Raw genomic sequence first — 19685 nt, 5'->3', positions numbered from 1 at the left:
CTGGCCATCCATTCCCCACTCCAGTTCCCCATGCAACATCCCGGAGCCCAGCTCACCCACTAAATCATTTTTCTGATGGCACAGCACTAGGAGGAGGACAGACCATGCTCCCACTGGCTGTGTCAGACTCTCCACGCATGGTCTTTACACAACCACCCAACCCTTCTTAAACAGCGCAGCATGGGGCAGGAGAGGTTTCGCACAAGCTCAGGGGCTTGTGTCGAGGAGCGCTTGTGGTGGGGTGTGTGGTCAGAGACAGGTTAAAATAGGGATTCAGAAACGTTTTCATCACCCACCTAAATAGAAACATAACAGCCTCTCCTTCTGGTCACGGTTGCTGAAGCAGCCTCCCTCCTCTGTCTCTCCCCCTATTCGGGCTTGCACGCCTCCCCTCCCCTCCCATTGGTTATCAGATAACGTCCTAGTGGCAAGTCCAGCTATTGCTTACGTGGTAAGGTAATATTAGGAAAGGAAACTATTTAATGTATTTTTAGCTTGTTTTAATATAGTTTGGCAGCTGAAAAATCAGGAAGCAAGCCAGTACCCTGTGAGCAGCCGGCTCTGTGCAGACCACCACCACCGCACCACAGACCACTAGGTCTAGGGAAGCCCTTAACTAAAGTTGTGTCCCCAGGTCAGTCTCAAAACTTAACTCACTACAAAACTGTGCTTTTAAGTGCTGCATTTTAGCCATGTGAAATGACCTCAAGATAATGAATCAGAAGTATTCCCTCCATCACAGTGCTCACCTCTCCAGTGGTGGTTGTAGCAAGCTGACCCCTGGTCTCAGCAATAGGTGCAAAGCCAAGGTACAAACACACTCTGTTTTAATTTCTGGCTGCCAGGACAGCCCCCAAGGGCCAGCACAAATATGTTGGTCTGGAGGTCTTGCAATTGCTGGCAGAAAGAGCAAGAAATGGTGAGGTGGCTTTAAGCCATATGGGATTCTTCCCTCCAAATCTAAGACCAGCAGGATGTACAGTGTCCATACCAATTCATCCCCTTGCTTTCAAGCACGTGAAGTGTGTGACAGGTGAGTAAATCACTGGTGTTTAACAGCTGACTTCAGCATCAGCTATTGCACATCAGATCCTCTGAGCCTTTGCCAGTCTTTTCCTGTAAGGGACTTGCCTGGGACTCTGCTCCTCTCTCCCACCTGAAGCTTTAGTGCTCTGAGCTGCATGCTGTTATCTCATACCCTTGCATGTTTATGAATTAGAAGTTTTCAGGGTATTATTTTAATAAACGGACACTTTAATTCTAGGTCGTGCTGTTGTCTCCAAAGCTGGGCAAATATGTGGCATTTCTGAATAAATTTGAGGAGTTGCAAGCCTCCATTTTATCCCTTGAATTGTTAGTTGGGAAACTGCACTGGGGCTACAGGAGACTTTTGGGACTAGATGTGTCCGCTGCAGCTTAAAGGAGTGCATGCTTACTGCAGAGAGACAAGATGAAAGCAGCAAAAGTGGCCACATGCCTAGGAAGAAACAACACCAATGAGGAGTGAGTTATGGTTGTTCAGCCTGGTGAGGAGGGACAGAGTACATAATAGTACTGAAATAAGATGCTGTCTGTGATGGATAGGAAAAAAGTGATAGGCTCCCATTATACAAAGTCTAGTGAAGTGCTGGAACAGATCCCCTGTAGGAACTGTGGAATTTAGCCTTGATTTTTTAGAGACGAGTCCCCCTTACTGTTGTAGGAAAATTGATGCTTTCTGGGGCAGAAGCTTGGGACTTCAGCAGCATAAATATGGTCCCTTTGCTGCTTTCCAGCTAGATTTTTTCTGTGCTATGGATTGCTATGGATTCTTAGCTTTTCTTTTGCCACTTGGTAATTTTTTCATGAAATAAAAGTGTTATCTGCCTTTTCTAAAACAGTTTTGCCAAACAAATCCACCTGAATTATTTGGTTAGGTTAGAGTTTTGACTGACAGAAATAACTGTATAGGTGTGATGGATTTTTGGAGAGCATTTAACTTATTGTCACATGTGCCAGCTTGGAAAAGCTAGCATTAGTGTATATTAGGAAATGAGTAGCTGACTGATCTCAAAGCTGACGTGATAACCATGAATACACCATCCAGGGAGGATAGTGCCAGTGTTGCTCTGCAGAGACTGGTTCCAGTACTAACTTGACCAGAACTAAATGAAACAGTGCAGTTGCTAAAAGGTACAAATCTCATAAAGACTGCAAAGTGGTCAGTAATAATGGGGACAAAGGTATGAAGGGCAATAGAGATTGCTTGGTAACCTGCATGCGCTCAAACAAAGTGTGGCTGTTAGCTCGGCTAGCTACAATATCATGTGTCGAGAAACAAAACGTAGGACATACATACATACCCACCGAGTGTGCTGGAAAGCGTTGGCTCTGATAAGAATTTGGAGGTCTCAGTGGATAAGCCACTGCACAGGCAAGGGATAGTGTATGTAATACTGTGATAAAGATTGGTGTAGAAAAAAAAGCGGTAAGCAGTGGGGAGACAATTTCCTAGCTGCAAACTGCCATTACAGTATGATCTTCTACTGTATGTATTTTTAAAGGGTGGAAAGAGATTGAAGAAGGTTCAGGAAAAAAAAAGTAGAATGAGTTGTTGGATGGAGAAGATGCCTGAGAATGGAAACTCAGTTTGTACACTGTCCTGGTTTCAGCTGGGGTAGAGTTAATTGTCTTCCTAGTAGATACTGTAGTGCTATGTTTTTGAGTTAGGTATGAGAAGATCAAAAGATCAAGTACCAAATCTTTATGGCTTAAACTATCTTGCAGAGAGAAGAATATGTGGTAGCTTTGTGTCACCCATCCTTGGTAGACTCTTGTGACTGCAATTTCCATGTTTTTATGACACAACTGTGTGGAACAACATGCTTCATTCAAGTGGCTCTGATTTTTCTGCTCTAACTGATTGTTCATCCCTTTTTATGGGATGTTAAGAGATAAGGAGAACAGAAGTTCCCCCTCATCCACCTTCTTCATACATTTAATTGTTTCACAGGTTTTTTTGTCCCTCTTCTGTGCTTCTCACAATGAATAGCACCAATCATTTCATTTCTCTTCAAGTGGGAAGTTTTCCAGGTCCTTAATTGTTTCTTTAAAAACAAGTCTGCACGGAGTATTCCAGATGCATCCACATGATACAATTATTGCAAGGTATTATAATGTTTTCCACATTATCCTTTCTGCCATTCAACATACATCCTAGTGCTTTGCTCATTTGTTTGGCCCAAGCTGTATGTTGAGCAAGGGCCACAGTGACACACCAAATTGATACTCGGCGCTCTGGATGCAGCTGTTTCATACAGGGATTAAATAACTTTCTAATCTACACAATGATAGGTTTCAGCTGCCACACAAACTGGAGAGCCTGATAACACAACCAGTCACACAGATGCTTGGTGTGGCTGACTCTAGCGGTCCACGAGCTTTATTTGCATGTGTTGCCATTGAAGTAAAGTGCATCAGTTAGTCTCTGCAGGTCTGTGACCTGAGTGGTCACCGTATTCTCCTACCAAGGAGAAGAACATGCCATTTCTGTCAGTGAAACCCTCTGGCCTGAGAACAAAACCTCTCTTTTTGGAGCACTCAATCCGAAAGTCATCACAGCTTTACAAGGGCAAGCACCATGTTTGACACAATCACAGCAGATCTGCAGCCAGTTTGGAAAAAAAAAGTCCGCCCTGAACAAAACCTTTGCAAGAAATGCTCTGAAAATGGCAGTCCAGGAGAGGCTGACCTTCTGGAGAATGATGTCACCCACTCTGCAGTGTACTTATTACTAGGGAAAAAGGGGGCTTGGGATTATTGAATGCACATGGCAATGAGATGTGGGGAAAGCCAAGAATCTATTAAAGTCTTTAATTGGAGTATATTTTCAAAATTTAGATTGAACCTCATCCAGATTCTCATTATTAAAAATATGTGGCTCAGTTTCTTGATTTTAACAGGGAACATAAAAAAAAAAAAAGGAGAGAGGGGGGAAAAGAAAATAAGAGTTCCAGTAACTCTGGATTGTGTCACTTTCCAAGAGTAAAAAGAGCCATTGCTGGCTCCTATGTGATATAGACTTTCCCACAGGATATTGTGATGAGCAGATCACTATCAGTGACTGTAAGTTTTGCCAGGACATAGAGACTAGAAAGGCACTGTGACGATACTAGAATAGTGTTCAGTATCTGATCCTTCCTACAAAAGCTGATGATTTATGCAAGAAGTAAAATCGAAGGTACCCTGGTGGCTGGTAAAAAGAATTGTCTCCTAAGCAGAATTTCAGGACCAGTATGAGAGTCGCACAATGTGGTATATCAGCAGGTTTGCAGCACATAAAATTTTACTTCACCATTAATTTACTGTTTTGATACATCCATACAAAATCCACAAGAATCAAGCATCTTAGCTTTGGCTGGTGAGCTCTCAAGGCAGCTTTCCTTTCAAATGGGGTTTCTTTGCTTGAATAAGTGCCTTTGCTGAGGATTCCGCTAATTGCTTTCAGTAGATTCAACCCATTTTCCATTAACTTGAGCATCTGCGTTGATCTTGGAATGGAGGCTTGAGGTAGAGCGTCCACCTGTTAGAGTCTGCACAATTGTCATTAATGGTTGTTGAGATTAGCATCAAGAGCTTGAAATTTGCTTAAAAGGCTACTGGAGGCAAACAGGGGTGTGCTCCTTGCCAGTAAGAGAGCTGTTGCTCTCTGGTAGCAGCAGGCATGCTCTAAAGCAGCATGCGTGTACAAACTGGCGACCGAGTACAGTTCCTACTGTCTTCCTCTGAGGGGGAACGTGGTAAGTCTGCAGTCTTGTGTTGACAAGGATATGCACAAAAGGCTCCCTCTCCTCTGTGGGGAAGAGGTTCAATCTTCTCATATACTGCTCGAAAGGAACAATGTTTTCTTGTAGTAGCGATGAGTCCAGACAGACCCTAAGGCTGCGTGATATATCAGCAGATGGGAGGCAGATACCCTAAGCTGAAGTGTTGCTGCTTTTCCAGCTTTCCTGTCTGTAAACATTACCCTTTTCGGGCAGGCATCACCTCTGTCTTGCCAAAGTTTGTCTGTACTGCTTGTTACTCATTTCTTCTTTGCTATAATACTCTTCTCTGTGTTAGGGGTGGTGCTCAGAGACCTGCCCTGATTTCACTCATCTGAAAACAACATCATGAATGCACAAATGTGTATTGGTGTCAAGCAGAGGGAAGACTGAGCCCTCCAGAACTTCATCTGAAGGCATTACAGGCGCCTAGAGGCAGAAAGAAGCGAATAACTGTTAAGATCCTTTTGGCTTTATCCGAGATCCCAGATCCCCAAAATAGCGTCTGCCGAAGACTGGAGCTGCTAATGTCAAAGGAGGCTGAACAACCTACAAATACATCTGCTTGGCCACTTGCCTCCCGACGGCAGCCATCGGTTCTCTCAGCAATGCCACCAGGATAATCTGGATGCTGCTTCCCTTTCAAAATCAATTGTGAACGGTCTAGGCTATTGGCAGAGGTCAGATATCTGGGTTTGGTCTCAATTATCTTCTTGATTCTTTTGACCTTGATGAGGAGATTGGAAACAGAGCAGTTGTTGCCAGAGTTATTGGGATCAAGCGCTGGTTTCTGCTGCATACTTCAAATGGCTTGTAGATTGCCTCATTTAAACGAAGCAACAGGGAACAAACTGTTCCAGCTTCTTCTCGGTTGAGCTGCAGATAGTTTTTCTTTAGGGAAGGGGCATTTCTGGTGCTTCAAGTTCTCATCTTTCACAGTGAAAAGTTAAAATACCCTCCCAGATGTGACACGAAGGGCTGAGAGTCAAAGTCTCTGCCGCTCCCTGATGACCCGAAAGGCGCCCGAAGCACTCTGTTACTCCAGGGAGGTGTTTACCCCAAAGTCTAATTACTGAAGCCTAAATCTCTATTATCTCATGGGTGGTGATCAGATTTCACATGAGTAACTGGAGGGGGACAATGATACTTTGAAGATTTGCACAATTTCCTCAGAGCGGCACATTATTTTGTTATGAGTAGAAAGTGGCATGTGCTTTGAGCTTGCCACAATACTACATTTTTCCTCAGTTCAGAAATTTTGAACCACAGTGCCTCTGGGGTTTTATAGTTGTTTATCATATTTTTTTATCGTTTAATGTGCTGGAACTTCCAGGGCCTGTGTTGGCCCAAAGCAGACTCCATCAAGATTGGCAGGAGAGGTTTGCAATTCAGTTTACTTCTGTCACCACCAAAGAAATGGCCACAATTTCAGTTAATCTCAGCTGCAAAGTTGCAGCAGCTTCTGTTGTGACGTTCTGAAGGATTTGTGCCACAGGGAGTCCTTTTCTGCATCCTGTGTTCATTCAGTGTCATCTCCTGGGGTAGCTTTTGTTACATGACCCCCTTTTCAATGTCTGCGCCCAACTGATGGTTGTAAATGTGATGAGCAATTTTCTCCACTAAAGCGGGGTGCTCCTCATCCTCCAAGCCGGCGCTGATTTGATCTGTCTATACTTGAAGAAGGGAAACAGGAGACATTTCTGTAGGAGCTGACATACAGCTCACGAAAGTGTTGTGTACGCTGCGTTACAACTGTCTGCACACAAGACAGAAAGTCACGTCCAACAGGCCTTCTCCTGAGACAATATGGAGCTGGCCCAAGAATACCGTGTGTTTGTATGAGGAGCAGACACCCTTGTATTAAAGACAGTCTGGGGGGACTGGGAAGGGGATGTTGTCTCTCACTTTTGGGAAAGCTCTCTTGGCACTCTGGATATAGATGGGAATGGAAATCAGACATTCTGAATTGTACTTTTGTCCACATTAGAAAAAAGGGTTGTTTTTTACCATTAGATTTTGAAAATATTTTATCTTGGAGGATGGCTAAGGCAAGTTTTATCTCTAACTTTCTGACTGCTCAGTTTGTGTTGCAGAAATCTGTAAGAGCTAAAGGGAAGTAAAGTGTTATTCTGAGTTGTTCTAGATTTACCCTTAATTCCAGTGATTCTTGTAATTTGAGGCAAACTTATAAAAAAGGTCCTTCTCTATAATTTACCAACCTTAAATAAAATTTCCTTTCAGTCCTCACTTTTGTGCCATACAGTACATACTTTCCTCCTTAAATCTACTGCTGTAACCATCTCTTTTGAGCTCTATGAGCTGTATCTCAAAGAACTACAAAGCACTCTTTATGTTTCCTCCACCAACCCAGCAACTTGGCATGCGGTAGATTTCGGGTCTCATTTGGGCCTTTTAAAGATTTTACCAGCGGAGTCGTAATTTGATAATTGGCCAAGGAGTCTAGAGAGAGAACAGGCAGCTACATTCCGTGAAGACAAAAATGGAGTTTTCATTCCTAGAAATGGGGAAAGAATGAAGAGAGAGTCCAGCATGTCACCAACCAGGTGGCCCTGCTCTTGCTTGGTGAGAGGATGAGGAAGAGGCATCAAAGCTGTTTAGTTTTCCAGGGTGGTGAAGAGGGAACTCAGAGGGGTAGGGACGGTGCAGGAAAGATGCGATGAAGAATCTTTCAGTCCTGAAGGTTTTAGGCTTGAGTTTTGGAAAGCTAGTAACAGTAACAGACACCTTGGGCTGTCAGTTATACTTGCAAGGCAAATGTTGTCATGAATATGTGAGAGCAGGAGTGACACCGGATTTTTCTGGCATTTAGATGCCTGGAGATGCAAGCAAGCGTCAAGCAGGACCGAGGCATGTGCTGCTCAAAGCAGAAATGAATCTGGGTTTGTGCTAGGCCTGGCCCTTAAAGGACGTGAGATAAGATGATTACAGTGGCACCCTCTGGCCTCATAATCTATCAGTCAGATCACCTGGCAATCTGCACAAACCCTCCCTCATTACTGTCTCAGATTTCCATCTTTGGGCAAGTACTTAATTTTTGTTCTGAGACCAAGTGCAGTAACTTGGAAGACAGGGAGTAAGTTTCGTAAGCCATACTTAGGGTGCGTGGATGTATGAGTGCACAGAACGGGAATGGGATTTTACTTTTTTGTTCAAATTTGTTTTCCTGCATGCATGCCATCACATTTATTTACTGTTGTGTCCAGGGGTAGAACATTGCAAAAAAACTGGGAAGAGCTGGTCTCTCCCATGCTTTAGAAAGTCCCTTTACATACGTGTACATGTCCGTAGAGTCTTCACAAAAATCAGACCTTTCAGGAGTGACTTAGAGTATGTCTGCATCGACAGGCTCCTCTGTCTGCGCTCCATGCTGGCCAGACACATGCCAGCTCCCAGCCAGCTCCATTTGGAAAGCTGGAGAGCTGCATTAGCATGGCTCTGTGCCCAAGTGCATATAAACTGCCTCTCAGGAGGGCTTATTCGCTCAAGTTAAGTGCCAGGAGGAGAGCCGTGAGCCAGACAAATGACTAGTGGCCACAGCCCCTCTTTCCCCACCCTCGGGTGCTCGGACACATGCCTATCGCATGGTGGAAATGCCAATATGTTGGGCATGTGTCAGAAGAGGGGCTGTGGCTCCTCCAGGAGACCGATCAGCGAGGCCGTGCACCTATCACTCCCAAGCATCTGGCCTTTGGGCTCGGTCCTGCTCACACCTGAAGGTGGGAGGAGATGGCTGGGCTGAGGCTGTGGGCCAGACGCTGTCCCGTTGGGTTGAGTACGGCCTCCGGGCCGTAGGCTGGCTATGCTGGACCTGCAGCTCATATCTGTGGCCATAATAAGCTAAACTAGCTTGTAGGTGGAAGTGGGCTGAGCTGTTTAAGAAGCGTTTGCACTCAAAGAATAATAACTTTGTGCTGACTGACACATCAAAATGTAAAATCTTAAGACAAATCACCTTGCGGTTCGCATCCTTGTTAGAAAGTCAAGGCATAAGCTCTGAGGACCCTCAGCCACATCTGCTCTTAAGGAGACAGTGAATGCCAGGTTATTGCTGTCTGAGCCCAAACATGCTAAGAGCTGCAGCCTGCTGATGTGGTCAGATAATGGCAGTGATCAAGTTGCCCAAACTAGTCTAAAGCTCTTGCCTGTCTGATGAGACTCTGCTGTTGCACAGGGCATGGCACTCATGTTCAGATATCTTGCGCCGACTGCAGCTTCAGCTTGCGCTTGCTCTCCTCCTCTGCACTAAGCAAGGACTTCGAGGACTGAGAAGTTTGTACAGAGGCACTGCAGGTGATGGTAGCAACCAATGCCTGGAAACATTAGCAATGAAAATACGCTGGAGTGGAGTCCAAACTGTGATTTATGTGCACCTTTCAGATAAAGGAGGTTGGGATAAGTTGTGGGTCAACAGGCTAGTGTGGTGTCATTCGTAAGAGAGATCCCAGAAAATTTTCCATGCACAATTGCTTCAGACTCCCTTGGCACTGATGCTCTCCCCGCTATCTTCCTGTTGCCAGAAAGCTGCCTTGGCTAATGCTGGCTGCTGGCAGATGTGTTTTCCATCTACACTGCAGTGTTAGAAGTCCTCTACGTGACCTGCCCTGGGTGGAACTGGTCCCCATTGCCTTTCAGATGCCCTGGCATGCAAGAATACTTCAGCCCCTCATTTTAAGGCACATTATACCCGTGGACTGGGTATGTTTGGGCTTGCAGTTTATTCTGAAATTGTCCTTAACACTAACTCAGTCTAGGTAAAAGCAAAAGGAAGGGTTTATTGGGAACATATAGAGAGACAGCACGGTTACCAAGGCTTAGAAGGACACAGGTGGCAGGAAGGAAAGACTGGTCATAAGCTACTTGAAATGAAATTTTAATGGCAGTTCTTATTTGTACCCAGATGAGAAGCTGTAGTTTCTTCCCTAATCCTTGTGGGCAGGTATTTGACATTGGCGCACAGCCAGCATTTCTATATGGTGTCACAAGAGGATACACTGGCACGAGGAAGAAGATTTGCCTTTACATCCCACCCTCTCCACAGGGTTTCCATGTCTTCCGCCATGATTTCATTCTTCTTTTTCCCACCTCCCTCAGATACAAAGGAGAGGCCTTTGAAGTTATGAACCTTGTATTTTATACAAATGTGACTTGTAAACTGCACATATGTGGGACTGATGTATGCAGGGCCAGAAACAGTCTTCTGGAGACTGGACACAATAGTAACTAATCACTTGGGAATCACGATAAATGTGGAGGTGAGACATACTGTGACATTACTGGTAAAGGTAAATGCTGTTGCTGTTGGCAGCTATTGCCAGGGGCAACAGTGGGTAGAGAAAAGGAACAGAGGAGAATTATTGAAGGATTCATTTTGTTCTTGCTTAAATGTGGTTTGAGTTGACTTAAACCAGACCTAAACATAGCCCTGTGTATCAGTTTAACTAGATTGGTTTGTATCCATGCCTTCCATTGAAACGACATACACATCTGCATATCTGAGACTGTAGTATGGTGTGGATATACTAGCTGGGCTTGCTGCCAACTCTAGGGGTATTTGGCTGACTTTGTAACAGCTACAGTCCAAGTTATAACTTCACAAAAGTCCAGGTTGCATTTGGCCCATACTTAGTGCTGCCAGCAAAGATGGCTAAGAAAAATCGTTCAGAGCAGAGTGGAGCTGTTTGCCTGAATGAGCCGAGATGAGCCTTGCTTTGTATTGTTTTCCATTCCACTTAGAGGTGTAAAGATTATTCTGCCAATGATCAGGAACTTCAGGCTTCTGCGTTATGCTCTATTGCAGCAGAAGCGTGGCGTGTCCTGTGCTTGTGGTTGGCATCGGCAGCAAAGCATTCTTGAAAGAGAGTCGTCAGGTTTGGCGTTTGCTCCTGTTGATAGATCTCTCACCTCGTCATCATTTTAAAGTTACGGAGAAAAAGAAGAAAATCTTTTTTATTTTGTTTCTTAATTGCTGTGTTGTCATTTCAGGGTTTTTCTGTTGGCCTGCAAATAGGGATAATTCAGAGCAGAATCACTTCAGTCACTCTTTGGGGGTAACCTGAAATGTGCAATTCTCAGCTTTGGAACCATTAAGCAACCCTCACAATTGCTAATCAGAGATCTCCACTTACTCTTACTCTGTGGCGCCAGAACCTCAGGTTATGGGTACGACTCAATCATAACTTCTTAGCAGACATTCAAAGCCTAATGCTCGAGGTAACTGGTGTGTGTGCTCTTGTCCTGCATAGTTTTTAAAGGTTAACTATGGGTAAAGAAAGACTGAAAAGAAGACATTGCAGTTAATCATTTATTCTACGTATTTTATTTCAAACAGATCATTAAATGCTCATACATCTATACATATGTATTTTTACTTACTCTCCAGACACTGTCAGCAAGTAAGTCACCGACTGAAGTTTGTTCATGAAATATGTGGTGTAAAGAATCAAGTGCGGGATTACTGTGGGTTAAATACATCTCACTTCATGCTGTATTTGTTTTGTGATTATGTGACCTCTGTATTTTGGGCTTTGATAGCTAAGTGATGATATATGAACTCAGCTGTCTGCCTGTCCTCTCTGTTGGAGGTTACCCTCTTTAGTGCAGGGCTAACAGGAAAATGTGTGTCTGTAGTTGTGTACCTGGGTTGAACCTCACCTGTATCGGCGACCTCAACTAAAATAGACTTTACAATGAAACTGGTTGTGTAGAGGCAGACGTTCCCTTCTGCTGACCCTGCTGCAGTATTGACAACCTGTAACAGAGACAGGGAGAAAGGCTGGAGGAGGTACCGTCTTAACTTACCACAACAAAATTAGCTGGAGACTGACTGTCAGAGACTTTAAATGAACCAGGGAAGTGTACCTTTTAAAACAAATGCTAAATTAGAAATTCACACAAAAAGTCTTTGAACTCTGGAGCTAAAACGCACTAGCAAGTTTGAGCATTTCAGTGTTGTCAAGAAGGGAATATAGAGAGTCCATGATGCCATTTGAAACTTCAAATGTTCTCGTTAATTTTAATGGAGATTTGACGCAATGCTTCTCTTTTATGCTTTTGAATGAATGACAAAAGGAGTCAGTGGCTTAACAATAAGCATTCTTCCCCATGGCTGGTAATGGGAATGACTGCTTTGACTTAGCAACACAGAAACCTGCATTTTCTTGATGCTGCCTGAGTCAGTGACAGCCACTCCAGGCTCTGCTTACCCAAGGCTGTTTTTATTCTTTTTTCTGCTCTTGTTTCAAAAAATTTTTAAATTTAAAAATCCCCAATACTATTAATGTCTCAAAGTTACATTTTGAGTCTAATGCCCCATTCTGTTTCATCTTAGATGTGTTAGAAAGAGTCAGATATAATCTCACTTACATTCTCACCATCATATACTGACACGGAATCTGTCTTTCTAATGCATCTCTTAACCATTAGCATCACCTATTCTCTTTTCATCAAGCAGCACTGCATTCAGTTCCTCCCCCATTTTGCAGCAGACCTATACTGGTCTCAGAATCCTGCTGTTTTTCTTCCACAAGGTGACACAAGAGAAAGCTGTTCCATACGTTTGATCCTCAACATGCAATCTCTGCCTTGGTTAAATTTCAGCTGCCCACTCCAATGCCCTCTTTTCCAGTCCCTTTGCCTCTCACCCATCATCTTCTAGCTTGTCCAAATTGCTGCCTCACCAGTTGTCTTCCTAGTTCCTCTGGTTCTACTTCTCCCCTGGTCAAATCTCTTCACCAGCACCTCTTTGCTCCTTTTAGAAGAGTCTTCAAGTGTTAGTTGCCCTAATGCAGAAAAGGAATCTCATAGAAAAAGAATCATTCAAACTAAAAAAAAAAAAAAAGTTTCACACCAGAAAACTGCATTCCCTTGAGCACAGAACTGATTTCCCTGGTTGACCAAGGAAGCTGCCTCTAACTCAGAATCTTGCCTATAAATAATCTCTTCTCAAGCTCAAAATTGTGTCATCAGCTTCTTCATATCACTTACTTTCAGTTTGTTACTGTTCTTGGTAGTATTACACAGTATTGTTTTCCCAGGTCAGAACATGTGAGCATCCCTGCTGTGCAAAATAATAAATTCTATCATTCATAGCATAAATATTGTATAATACATTGATACTACCAACATGCATATATATCAATATTTTGTTAACACAAGTGATACAACATATGGAAACCCTTTTAAAGTTAAAGCACAGGATTGAAAATCCTGCGACATCCCCTTTCTCTGCTCCGTGGAACAGGCTATAGTTTGAAACTCTGTCCCTTCATTTTAGTGTTACTTCTGGCCTAAATCAGTACCGCTGGACCATGAGCCATCTGAAAAAAATGTTGAATGGTGCAGAAATCCAACATGGTTTCAGCTACTTCCCACCACAAGGCCCCTGAGCGGATGATAAAGCATGTTTGCAGTGGGGCCATACTGCTCACTGACTGGTGGTCTTCCTGCAGACCAAGAGAGAGGAGAAAAGACTTCCCCCCCCCCCCCCCCCCCCCCAAAAAAAAAGGACTAGATAAATATGCCCGGAAATGACAGATCTCTTGACTGATGGAGTGGTGCTTCCTCGCAGCTTTTCCTGCTGCCTTGGATTGTTCTGTGGCAGGCTTGCTTCCCTCTCCTATTTTAAAAGGGAAGAAAACCTCTGTTGAAAAACAAACTCATAACAAAAAAGCAGCAGGAAAGACCAAGGGATGCTATTAATAAAGTGAGGGCCCTTGCCAAGAAAGGCTGAATTTTCCAGCGGCCATTTTACCACCCTTGTTTCTTTATTAAACTAAGCTGTTTTTTAATGAGACTGTCTCATTTTGCAGATGTGATCCCGGGCTCTGAACATCCTCCCATGTGTTTTGTTTTGCAGGAGGCAGCACAGGCACCTCCCCGACCACCTCCAGCACAGGGACCCCATCTCCCTCTGCTTCCTCTCACCTTCTCTCTCCATCCTGCTCCCCTCCAGCCTTTCATCTGGCCCCCAACACTTTCAACGTCGGCTGCCGGGAGAGTCAGCTTTGCAACCTCAACCTGTCTGATTACCCCCCGTGCGCCAGAAGCAACATGGCCGCCTTGCAGAGCTACCCGGGGCTGAGCGACGGCGGCTACAACCGGCTGCAGAGCAGCACCGCTTCTGCCTCGCAGCCCTCCGAAACCTTCATGCCTCAGAGGACTCCATCCTTGATCTCAGGAATGCCGACTCCTTCCTCCCTGCCCAGCAACAGCAAGATGGAGGCGTACAGCAGCCAGCTGGGATCCTTCCCCAGCTCCCAGTTTCAGTATGTCATGCAAGCAGGCAACCCTGCCTCCACCTCCTCCTCTTCACACATGTTCGGTGGTGGCCACATGCAGCAGAGCTCCTACAACGCCTTCTCCCTGCACAATCCCTACAACCTCTATGGATACAATTTCCCTGCTTCCCCCAGGCTGGCGGCAAGCCCGGAGAAACTCACCACCTCCCAAAGCACTTTACTCTGCTCTTCCCCGTCCAGCGGGGCCTTCGGAGAGAGGCAATACCTTTCCACAGGGATGGATCACGGGATGCACATGATCAGCCCTCCCTCCAGCAACCAGCAGACGGCCAACGCCTGTGACAACAGACAGTACGGTGCGGTTCAGGGCTCCTCCTCACAGATGTCTGTGCACATGGTCTAACAAGCCGGGCCTCTCCTTGGCATCGAAGGCAGCCGGACCTTCGTCGTTTCCAGGGGTAAACCCATCCCAGTACCTTTTTGCCTTCAAACTTATAGTGGAACTAGTATTGTAATGATAAATAAGAACACAAGCCATCTAGGTATGCGCCACAGAACCTTGTGGAAAGCCTCGACTGACAGCCATCACAGCTTGTTGTAGCCCAGGGCCTCCAGACCCGGTACGGAGTGTCTGCTCTTTCTGGACATTGCAGAGAGAAGGGCACGACTTTAACGGGAAGCTGGAGAGAAGCAGCCGAATATACCGTTTATGCATTAACTCTCAGCTAGTGTGAGCTCTCGGCGTGGAGGGAGCCATGCCCCCGTGCTGTCTCCTCCGGGTGTCGAAGAAAGGCAGTCTCCCAAGGCTTCGTCCTCGGAAGCTGTGCTGCCCGTAGCTTTAAAGACCTCTCCCTTCCCAGAGCGTTCCTCACTGCTGGAGTGGCTCGGCCCATTTCTGAAGCCAACAGTGGCCCGTGGGTCCTTCTCCCACTGTCGCACGGGAGTGGTGCTGCTGGGCTGGAACTTCTCCTCCCAAAAGAGGAGGAGATGGGATTCTCTGCCCGACCGGCGCTTTCTTTGCAAGGGTTGAGCTTACCAGCACCCAGCCTGCAGACGGAGATGGGGGAGAGAGAGAGAAGTTTTAACCCACAAGTGAGCCTCAGACATAAGCAGGGACTGATCTTTGGAAAGCTGCACGGGGGAGAGGGGGGCTCAGCTCCTGTGGACGTGACCCGAAGTGACGCGCCCAAACCGAACGGATGACAGCCTTGGTGGGGAATGTGTCCCATAGCACCCAACCCGATGGGAGGAAACTGTCCAGACTGAGCTCACGGGGAAGAGCAATGAGAAAAGAGAGCTCTGCTCTGCAGAAGTGCAGCCGGCCTCCCTCACCTTGCATGCAAGAGTTGCCCTAGAAAACCATTAGCATTTCAGTAACAGTGAGGTCGAGTATTCGCCAACCTCCCGCCTGCCACGTGATCTCTGTTTAATCAAATAGATCGTTGCCTTTTGACATCTTTCTGTTCTGTTTTTTTTCTTCTCTCTTTTTTTTTTCCTTCAAATCCTTTAAAAATAAGAAAACAATTGTAGCTTGGTGCAAGCTATGCATTTAAGTTGTGTGAAAATGCAAATACCAAGTAACAGAATACAGATATTATTGAGATTTGTTGTGAGGTGTTGTAGATAAATGTATTTATATGCCTAGTGGGGGATTCAATATTATGAATATAAAAGAGGGCAATAAAAATGGTATGTAAAATATGTATGAAGAAAAAGGTGTATAAAGATTTGCCCTATGCACGGAACCCTGTTTCTAAGTGCCAAGCACAGAATGCGCTAAATAAATCTTTGCAATTGTTCCCTCTGTGTTTTTCTCTGTCTATGAGGCTTCCTCAGTGGTCTTCCAGAGAAAGACATTTTCAAAATACTGTCGTGCATGTTTGCACAACAGGGGAAAGGAAGACACAGTGCTAAATTGTGAAGTCCAGGCAATATTACAATAAAAATAAAAATTCTGCCATCTCAAAAAATTTTAAAAATTGACTGCTTGGGATCTGTAAGGTGCTTGCCTTCACAGGAAGTGTGTCTTACAGACAGCTAGGGTTGCTATTTTGATTGTTGAAGGGTAATAAAAAGCTCCTCAGAATATTTTTTCACAGTCAGTATAGAAAATAATACTTATAAATAACAGTATGATTTGTTTCTTATTTTTAAATCTCATTTTGGGGTATGTGCCAATTTTTCATTTGTACTACATTTCTAAAAATGAGATTGAGACATTAACACTGAAAGCAGTGGGAAAACTGAAGACCCCCGCAAACCTGACTGTAAGTTATGGCTGCAGAGTTTACAGCTTTCCTTGTGTCAATAAACTTTTTTTTCTGAATTGAAAAAGCACCAGGAAGGTAGAAAGACCTTGAAAGATAAATTCTGCAAGCATTTGTTCATTTTTATTTTTACAGGGGAAGATAAATAGCCCAATACCATTCCCAGTTCTGTGCCTAGTCTGTTCGACTGTATTCTGCCTTTTACTGTGTCCAGCCGTGGATGCTGCTGAAAAGGGTTGGAGGGACTAGGGATGGGAGAGAATCTGTCCTTCCCCTTATTGTCTTCTGTTTACCCCTAATAATGAATTTGTGGTTTAATCTTGAAACAGGGAGTTTTATAGCCTTTCTAAAGTCCTTTCAGAATCTTTCAGAAATACTCTTCAGTCTGTGCTTTGAGGTTTGCCGTGCTTTTGGGTTTGACTCCGTCCTATGGCAGTGATTTCTACAGATTAATGGTATGTTGTGTGAACCACTTATTCCTTCTGCTGGCTATTTGCATTAGATTGCTCTTTCTTATTTATTCCATTTAATTCTTTGTGAGTGAGTCTGTATTTCCGCTAAGAGAATGTGATTCAACAAAACCAAAATCATTCTCAGTATCAAAATACACATTTCTAATCTTGAAAAAAGCAAAAGACAGATGTAGGGCACAACCTTCAATATTAGTGTGAAGAAATGGAATCTCAGTTTCCATGCATTTTAGTAGGAATCCGTGGGGAAGAGCTTTGAAATTGTCACCCAGACTCTTCAGCAGCGTCATCCTTCAAGGCCTTGAGCACCCTGTCCCTGATCCAACCAAGCTCTTCAGCGTACTGAGATAACGTTACTCCATCCAATTGCCTTCAGTATGAAACTTATTGACCTTAGGGTGAGCATTTGTTGACCTTATTTATAGACCTATTTATTTAGCTCTTTTGTGGCACATATATAAAATGAGAGAGCTTAGTTAGCTAGATAGTTATTCCTTCATCTTAGCATATGTTTAAGTGTTTTGTTGGTTCAGGATCAGAATATTCAGCATCAAGACTGAAAAACAACAGGAAAAAACCTGCGAGAGGCTTCCCCGTCCCAAGATGTAAAGTTGTAAGTACACAAATATGACTTGGTGTGGAAGTCACACTGCCAGTCTATGACGATTGAAACCAAACTAACAGTGAAATGGGAAAAAAATAGTAAACTTTTTCCTAGGCTGTCACTGTGCAAAGCAAAAGTAGAGCAGTGTTTGGAGGGCAGTATAAAAAATAACAGGCTAAAGCACATTAAAATGATTTACTTTAGTGTTCAGTTAGGTGCATGGGTGAAATCCTTCCAGGATAACACTCCCCTGAGCAGACAACCTGCTTAAGGCCTTGACACCCCCCCAGAAACACAAGGTGAGCCTTGAATTTGAAGTGGACCCAGGTACGACAGAGGTATCTTGCATACCGCAGTGGCTCTTTTCCCCCTGCCACTCCTGTAGGGACACAAGGCTCCGAGCCATTTGCCACTTTTTGCTGAGGCTTCCCAGAGAAGAGGTGATGGCAATGGGCAATGGGTGAGATGCACCTGGGACCAGCTCGCCTGGTGGGTGGCCCAGGTTGCCAGTACACACAGTGGCCACCCTGGGAAGTCTCCCTTTCCTTGGTGACTGCCCTAACCTTGAGAGCCCTCCTGGCATGGTCACGCTCTCATCCAGGAGCCCTTTGATTGCTCATTTGCAAAGCATGTGTGCGTGGGGGGGGCAGAGGCGGCAGTTGTGCGGTTCCTCTCCCCTTCCTTCCTTCCCCACTTCACCACGAACATTCGAACCCCTCGGCCAACTTTAAGCAACTTTGATAGTGTGGTCACAGTCGCAAAGATGTAAGTTCTCGTGTGTTTCTTTAGAAGATACAGGGGAGGAGGATGGGGCCTTTCTTCATTTTCCTTGTGCAGGGAAGGCCACTGCGTGACATCTCCTCATTCAAAGAAGCCACACAAGGAACAGGTATCCTGCATACAAGCTCCCTCCACCAAATTTCATCTGGCATATGCATGTTATTAGACACCAGAGGATCTACTAAGAGCTGCAGAAACCAGGGGGTCTTTACTCCATCACTGCTGGGCTGACCCATTTGCTCTAAGCCCGTGCAGCCTTCTGGCTTCCAGTCCAGGAGCAGAGGAGGCTCTGTTACCTCCCAGTTAGATGCTGCAAATTTAAAAGGTGAAACATCACATACCTCTTTGAAGAAGTACCTTTTTTACAAGCCTGATCCAAAAGCCAGAAAGGGTAGTGGAAATCCCGATGATAGGAGATCCCTCATCTTGCAGCACAGGCTCTTCCAAATGCAAACCTGGCAACTTGTTACACAAATGGAAGGGAAGGGGCAAAAATAATCAGAGCAGGTTTGTCAGCTTTGCAAAGTTTATTTAGCTTCATTCCTTAACACACTGACAGGCATAGGACAAATATTACCGTGACCACAGTCAGTGCAGCTCAGCAATACCAGGACGTTGCACTCCAGTGCGACATAGTGTAGCAAAATACCTGGGGCACAAACATAAATACAAATTAAGGTACACAGTCTGTGACATTATGTTAAATATACTACAGCAAAAATTACAGCAGATGATCTGCTAGCATGGCTGATTTATTGCATACTGGGTGAAGCTTTACTGATGTAGGTGAGGGCTGACAGTCATTTGCTGTTAAAAAAAAAGAAGTTTTCAGATTTTTTTTCCCCACCACAGCTAGGCGCATTGACCCGGAGCACACATCCCATGTTAGACTAACACTGTCAGATGAGTTTTGATGGATGTTGCTTGTTGGGCATCGTTCTAAACAAAACAACAACATGAAAGTGCACCCAAGGACCGGGCTGAGGAACACCTGAACGTTTCAATTACATGCTGTGGATGCACTAGAAACGCAGCTCTAAAAGCAGTGGCAGAACTTTGTGAGGAGGGTGCTGGTGTGGCCGAGGGATAATTTGCTATAAATAAGCCAGTTCCCGTCCAAGGAATGTCTGACTCCTTCAGCACTTTTTCTTCTTTAGAGAAGCAGCCTGCAGGAGCAGGCGTTTTGGCCAGGTCTGTAACCCAGCCTTTGGAGTCCACCGATGGGACCATTTCTGTGATCTTGTCTCTTCGTTGGCTGGGAGGGGTTTGTGCAGCCTCTTGCTGACCCACAAAAATGCTGCTGGAAAAGTGGCTCACTCCGTTTTCTGACTGCTCCTTCTCATTTGTCTGTAATTGCTATCTAGGAAACTGTATAGAATACTGTTAAAAGCCCTGGAACTTTTTCAAGGGTTGTTTTTCTCTCAATAACTGTTGCTTATCACCCCAGAGGAGTAACATGACGACAAATGGCAGGAGCAGTGTGTGGAGCACACCTCTTTAAATAT

At 44.7% G+C, this 19685-nt stretch overlaps 1 protein-coding gene across 1 annotated transcript in view; it reads left to right on the top strand.

Annotated features, from left to right (window-relative positions):
• The window catches only part of TBX15 (T-box 15), a 96475-nt gene extending 81982 nt beyond the window's left edge, over positions 1-14493 (top strand). Inside the window, exon 8 of the mRNA XM_010567511.1 lies at positions 13678-14493. Within this exon, the coding sequence (XP_010565813.1) occupies positions 13678-14462 (785 nt within the window). The 3' untranslated portion in view covers positions 14463-14493. The remainder of the gene's footprint in view (positions 1-13677) is intronic.
• Positions 14494-19685: the final 5192 nt, after the last annotated feature.

The sequence above is a fragment of the Haliaeetus leucocephalus genome, unplaced genomic scaffold, assembly GCF_000737465.1.
Source record: "Haliaeetus leucocephalus isolate CR32 unplaced genomic scaffold, Haliaeetus_leucocephalus-4.0 Scaffold228, whole genome shotgun sequence".
NCBI classification, from domain to species: domain Eukaryota; kingdom Metazoa; phylum Chordata; class Aves; order Accipitriformes; family Accipitridae; genus Haliaeetus; species Haliaeetus leucocephalus.
Note: the sequence above shows the minus strand (reverse complement) of the source record. Positions and strands in the feature narration are given on the sequence as shown.